Source organism: Salmo salar, unplaced genomic scaffold (assembly GCF_965601325.2).
Source record: "Salmo salar unplaced genomic scaffold, fSalSal1 ptg000335l, whole genome shotgun sequence".
Taxonomy (NCBI): domain Eukaryota; kingdom Metazoa; phylum Chordata; class Actinopteri; order Salmoniformes; family Salmonidae; genus Salmo; species Salmo salar.
Window position 1 is genome coordinate 42,501 of NW_027675353.1, and position 7,188 is coordinate 49,688.

Here is a 7,188-nt window from a genome sequence, read left to right on the forward strand (position 1 = left end):
ACAAGGATAGTTAATAATAAGTTACCTGAGGTAAACCTACAAGGTTAACGCGGGCTGGAAGAGAATTACTTCAAAACCACAGCAAACAGCTGGGACATATAGTAATATTATATATATATAATATTATATCACTGGGCTCCTCTGTGCTAACAAACCCTGTGTACCACCCCTCCCCTGTTTAACCTTGAATTTCGTTCAGAAAAACACTTCCACATTTAGCAAAACGAACCAACTCTTTACGGATCTGTTCGGTGGTAATAAACGGAGGCAGATTAGACACCACTACTCTTGTCGAAATCAGCACCAACACAACCCCTCACATAAATCATACTGGTAACTAGCCTGGCAACAAGACTCACCTTTTACATTACCACAACCACCGCCTTGTTCATTCTGGATACAGAGTGTATATGTTCCTCTCCCACCTGTTCACCGACCAGGATCAATAATTCCTCCACACCATTCTCCACAACGCACCTGAAGAGACAGCGTTTCTTCTCCACTCGGTTGAGGACATCAAACTACCCTACTCCCTCCTCAACTCTAACCGATAAACAGAGGAAACCGATAAACAAACCCTCCCACCATGACAAAATACATTTGGAAAATAGGCAAAAGAATAGCTGCACTCTTTACGAACGACAAAACCTCACGTTACCAACTTCTTCTTCTTCTATGGTATAATGGCGGTACTCAAACCAACGTTAAAGGAGCATGGCGCCTCCTACTGTGCTAGAGTGTGTTCAATCACGGTTTACACCATTTCTAAATCCTCCTACCTAACTCAGTACTTCTGAGAAAATAAAAAAGATCCCTACTAACTTCTAATAGACCCTCCCCCATCCCCCAAATCTAAATGTCCTAAACACAATCGAGGAAACACCACCTCTTCCTTCCTAATCTGACCTTTGAACCTTGGTCCACCGACCTTTCTTTGGAGGGCATATAAATGCCGTCCCTTGTGCTCAGAGTCCCATCTCTTCTGCCACACATCTATCAAAATGTCTCTGATCTCACATTTGTCCTCACCTCTACCCAGTGGAACATTAATATATATTATATCTTGTTTTAAAGTTATTTTAGCTAATTAGTCTACAATTTCATTCCATTCCACACCTGAATGTGCTGGGACCCAGCAGAATCTCACTACTAGACCCATTCTCTCAATTCTCCATAATAACATTAATACCTCCAATAGTAGGTCACTCCTAATAGATTTACCAGATGATAAACTATTCAATACAGACAGAGAATCTGAGGATACTATAATTCTAACAGGCTGTACGTCCTCCACCCACTGGAGGACAACTATTATCACCAACAGTTCAACTGAGTTCACTGACAGTTCATCTGTTAGTCTTCTACATATCTGCACATCACATTCAGGAAGGTAAACACCTGCTCCTGTGGGCCCACTATCTGGGCCCTTGGATCCATCTGTGAAAAGAGGTAAAAAAGCATAACAACTTCTACCAATGTAATTGTCAACCAGTTTCCCTTTATCACTGACTTCTGACCCAATCTTTCCTTTTGTCTACCAAGGTTAGCTCAACAACAGGATCTGGGAGTAACCATGGAGGAACATCCCCTATCACCACAGAAAGGGCCAACCTCCAACTCCCTGAAACTACTCTCATCAGCAAGCTTTCCAACTGTCCAACCAAAACCACTGCCTTGTCTACTAGTATATTCCCAACAGTCATCTAGAACAGTAGCAGTGGGATGCTCAACCTCACAGCCTTTCAACCCAATAAGCTAATGACAACACCATGCCAACTAACCCTACACTCATTAAAACCCACTACCCCATTCCACTACTTTGACCCTATCTGCTCCTGCACCAGGCCAACTAACCCTACACTCATTAAAACCCACTACCCCATTCCACTACTTTGACCCTATCTGCTCCTGCACCAGGCCAACTAACCCTACACTCATTAAAACCCACTACCCCATTCCACTACTTTGACCCTATCTGCTCCTGCACCAGGCCAACTAACCCTACACTCATTAAAACCCACTACCCCATTCCACTACTTTGACCCTATCTTCTCCTGCACCAGGCCAACTAACCCTACACTCATTAAAACCCACTACCCCCATTCCACTACTTTGACCCTATCTGCTCCTGCACCAGGCCAACGGCCTGGGAGGACGGGACACCACCACTCAACACACCCTGGAACTCTTCTGAAGTCAAATCTACTATGACCAAATACTTCTCTGCAGCTGCCACCAAAACATATTTTTTTTCTGTGATTTACATTCCATTTCTGCGGTACAGTTGATAACCATTTGCTATGAACACTAAGAAGCCAACCTTACTGAAGCATATATCCCTCGTTGGCCCATCCCTCTGTGCTGTCACAGATCTACTACTCACAGGGATCCTCTCAGGATCCCTCAGCCTTGACCCATCCTCCTCTACTTTCTGTTCCCAACAGTGGGGTCAGTGGGATTGGATAGGGGCCCCTCTACCTCTCTCTCTCTCTCTCTCTCTGACTGGAGGAGACAGGTGAAATGGTGTGTCTCCTCTGGTCAACAATACTCACCTTGAGAGACTCCACAGCCTGTTGGAGCTCCTTCAGCTCCTTCTCTCTCTCCTGGAATCTCTGCTGGACCTTCTGCTGACTCATCCCCAGCTGCCTCTGTGGAGAATCACTCTTCAATGAGCTATCAAGCTTTATTAGTCCAGTAGATCAATAGTATAGTAATGTGACATAGGGTCCATAGAGAGGAAGGTCTAAAAAATGGATGGTCCATTTACTAAATGATATTTATTTGTTGCTATGTGAATGATTATAGTTTTTATGGTAGGACTACATGTATCAACAGGTTGAGACTGAACTTTGGACTCATAAAAGGGCATTCAGAATGATAATAGTGTTTGACATTATAAAATGGTGATACATTTAGAGAATCTGGGTTAACATATCAATATACTCAAGGTTTGTGTTCATATTTGTTCTGCTGAGGATCCATTTCATTTGAATGATCTCATATTCAAACAGCCTTAGTTCCTACTGTATCTTTAATTCTTTGTTTATCAGACAGTCACCAACAAGTTGTTCTGGTCTTACCTGTTTCTCAGTCCTCTCTGCTGCAGCTGACACTGTATCATGGCCTTTATGTTCATCCATCACACACTGATAACAGATACCCTGCTGATCGGTACGACAGTAAACCTCCAGCAGTTTGTCATGATGAGAGCAGATCTTCTCCTGTAGTTGTGCGGTGGCTTTGACCAGCTTGTGCTTCTTCAAAGCAGGAGATTCGTAGTGAGATTGGAGGTGAGTCTCACAGTAAGAGGCCAGACACACCAGACAGGACATGAGGGCTTTCTGCTTTCTGGTCCCAGTGCAGACATCACACGCCACATCTCTAGGTCCAGCATAGCACAGAGCAGGAGGGGGAGCAGCCTGGAGTCCTGTCTTCTTCAGTTTCTCCACCACCTCAGCCAACATGTTATTTTTCCTCAGATTAGGCCTTGGAGTGAAGGTCTCTCTGCACTGAGGACAGCTATAGACCCCTTTCAGAACATCCTGATCCCAGCAGCCCTCAATACAGCTCCTACAGTAACTGTGTCCACAGGGGATGGTGACTGGTTCCTTCAGTAGATCCAGACAGACAGAACAACATAACTGGTCCTGGTCCAGCAGAACTCCCTGTTGAGCCATTTGGACGGTTGTTCACTCTCACACAGACAGACGAGACAGAGACTCAGATCAGTTTCGTTTCCTCAGAAGACAGTTTGTGAAGGGGGATGGATTTCCTGGTTCTGCCAGAGGGGTGGGGTTAGAGGGAGGGAGGGGTTAGAGGAATGCAGGAAGAGAGAGAGGAACTGCAAGCAACATCAAGAGGGAGACAAATAGTTTTGTTCCAATGTTAGAGCCCTTAACATATAAATAGTGTTAACCCAGTATCAGTATCAATAGTGTTAACCCAGTATCAGTATCAATAGGGTTAACCCAGTATCAGTATCAATAGTGTTAACACAGTATCACAGAACAGGGCTCCGGGCAGCCGAGCGGAAATGGAGGAAAACTCGCCTCCCTGCGGACCTGGCATCCTTTCACTCCCTCCTCTCTACATTCTCCTCTTCTGTCTCTGCTGCTAAAGCCACTTTCTACCACTCTAAATTCCAAGCATCTGCCTCTAACCCTAGGAAGCTCTTTGCTACCTTCTCCTCCCTTCTGAATCCTCCTCCCCCTCCCCCCCCTCCTCCCTCTCTGCGGATGACTTCGTCAACCATTTTGAAAAGAAGGTTGACGATATCCGATCCTCGTTTGCTAAGTCAAACGACACCGCTGGTCCTGCTCACACTGCCCTACCCTGTGCTTTGACCTCTTTCTCCCCTCTCTCTCCAGATGAAATCTTGCGTCTTGTGACGGCCGGCCGCCCAACAACCTGCCCACTTGACCCTATCCCCTCCTCTCTTCTCCAGACCATTTCCGGAGACCTTCTCCCCTTCCTCACCTCGCTCATCAACTCATCCTTGACCGCTGGCTACGTACCTTCCGTCTTCAAGAGAGCGAGAGTTGCACCCCTTCTGAAAAAACCTACACTCGATCTCTCCGATGTCAACAACTACAGACCAGTATCCCTTCTTTCTTTTCTCTCTAAAACTCTTGAACGTGCCGTCCTTGGCCAGCTCTCCTGCTATCTCTCTCAGAATGACCTTCTTGATCCTAATCAGTCAGGTTTCAAGACTGGGCATTCAACTGAGACTGCTCTTCTCTGTGTCACGGAGGCTCTCCGCTCTGCTAAAGCTAACTCTCTCTCCTCTGCTCTCATCCTTCTAGACCTATCTGCTGCCTTTGATACTGTGAACCATCAGATCCTCCTCTCCACCCTCTCCGAGTTGGGCATCTCCCCGGCGCGGCCCACGCTTGGATTGCGTCCTACCTGACAGGTCGCTCCTACCAGGTGGCGTGGCGAGAATCTGTCTCCGCACCATGCGCTCTCACCACTGGTGTCCCCCAGGGCTCTGTTCTAGGCCCTCTCCTATTCTCGCTATACACCAAGTCACTTGGCTCTGTCATATCCTCACATGGTCTCTCCTATCATTGCTATGCAGACGACACACAATTAATCTTCTCCTTTCCCCCTTCTGATAACCAGGCGGCGAATCGCATCTCTGCATGTCTGTCAGACATATCAGTGTGGATGACGGATCACCACCTCAAGCTGAACCTCGGCAAGACGGAGCTGCTCTTCCTCCCGGGGAAGGACTGCCCGTTCCATGATCTCGCCATCACGGTTGACAACTCCCTTGTGTCCTCCTCCCAGAGTGCTAAGAACCTTGGCGTGATCCTGGACAACACCCTGTCGTTCTCCACTAACATCAAGGCGGTGACCCGATCCTGTAGGTTCATGCTCTACAACATTCGCAGAGTACGACCCTGCCTCACACAGGAAGCGGCGCAGGTCCTAATCCAGGCACTTGTCATCTCCCGTCTGGATTACTGCAACTCGCTGTTGGCTGGGCTCCCTGCCTGTGCCATTAAACCCCTACAACTCATCCAGAACGCCGCAGCCCGTCTGGTGTTCAACCTTCCCAAGTTCTCTCACGTCACCCCACTCCTCCGCTCTTTCCACTGGCTTCCAGTTGAAGCTCGCATCCGCTACAAGACCATGGTGATTGCCTACGGAGCTGTGAAGGGAACGGCACCTCCATACCTTCAGGCTCTGATCAGGCCCTACACCCAAACAAGGGCACTGCGTTCATCCACCTCTGGCCTGCTGGCCCCCCTACCTCTGAGGAAGCACAGTTCCCGCTCAGCCCAGTCAAAACTGTTCGCTGCTCTGACACCCCAATGGTGGAACAAGCTCCCTCACGACGCCAGGACAGCGGAGTCAATCACCACCTTCCGGAGACACCTGAAACCCCACCTCTTTAAGGAATACCTAGGATAGGATAAAGTAATCCTTCTAACCCCCCCCCCCCCCCCCCCCTTAAAAGATTTAGATGCACTATTGTAAAGTGGTTGTTCCACTGGATATCATAAGGTGAATGCACCAATTTGTAAGTCGCTCTGGATAAGAGCGTCTGCTAAATGACTTAAATGTAATGTAAATGTATCAGTATAAATAGTGTTAACCCAGTATCAGTATCAATAGGGTTAACCCAGAATCAGTATCAATAGTGTTAACCCAGTATCAGTATCAATAGGGTTAACCCAGAATCAGTATCAATAGTGTTAACCCAGTATCAGTATCAATAGGGTTAACCCAGTATCAGTATTAATAGTGTTAACCCAGTATCAGTATAAATAGGGTTAATCCAGTATCAGTATAAATAGTGTTAACCCAGTATCAGTATCAATAGTGTTAACCCAGTATCAGTATAAATACTGTTAACCCAGTATCAGTATCAATAGGGTTAACCCAGTATCAGTATTAATAGGGTTAACCCAGTATCAGTATTAATAGGGTTAACCCAGTATCAGTATAAATAGTGTTAACCCAGTATCAGTATCAATAGGGTTAACCCAGTATCAGTATCAATAGTGTTAACCCGGTATCAGTATCAATAGGGTTAACCCAGTATCAGTATCAATAGGGTTAACCCAGTATCTGTATAAATAGTGTTAACCCAGTATCAGTATCAATAGGGTTAACCCAGTATCAGTATTAATAGGGTTAACCCAGTATCAGTATTAATAGGGTTAACCCAGTATCAGTATCAATAGGGTTATCAGTATCAGTACCCAGTATCAGTATCAATATTGTTAACCCAGTATCAGTATCAATAGGGTTAACCCAGTATCAGTATAAATAGGGTTAACCCAGTATCAGTATAAACAGGGTTAACCCAGTATCAGTATCAATAGGGTTAACCCAGTATCAGTATCAATAGGGTTAACCCAGTATCAGTATCAATAGGGTTAACCCAGTATCAGTATCAATAGGGTTAACCCAGTATCAGTATCAATAGTGTTAACCCAGTATCAGTATCAACAGTGTTAACCCAGTATCGGAATCAATAGTGTTAACCCAGTATCAGTATTAATAGGGTTAACCCAGTATCAATAGTGTTAACCCAGTATCAGTATCAATAGGGTTAACCCAGTATCAGTATCAATAGGGTTAACCCAGTATCAGTATCAATAGTGTTAACCCAGTATCAGTATCAATAGTGTTAACCCAGTATCAATATCAATAGGGTTAACCCAGTATCAGTATCAA

The 7,188-nt window shown here is 45.7% G+C and overlaps 1 protein-coding gene across 1 annotated transcript in view; it reads right to left on the bottom strand.

Moving 5' to 3' along the window:
* The window catches only part of LOC145875757 (tripartite motif-containing protein 16-like), an 11,168-nt gene extending 7,030 nt beyond the window's left edge, over positions 1-4,138 (bottom strand). Inside the window, exons 1-2 of the mRNA XM_082971577.1 lie at positions 3,081-4,138; positions 2,553-2,648 (exon numbers count right to left, since the gene is read on the bottom strand). Of these exons, the coding sequence (XP_082827703.1) occupies positions 2,553-2,648; positions 3,081-3,677 (693 nt within the window). The 5' untranslated portion in view covers positions 3,678-4,138. The remainder of the gene's footprint in view (positions 1-2,552; positions 2,649-3,080) is intronic.
* Between the last annotated feature and the right edge of the window lie 3,050 nt (positions 4,139-7,188).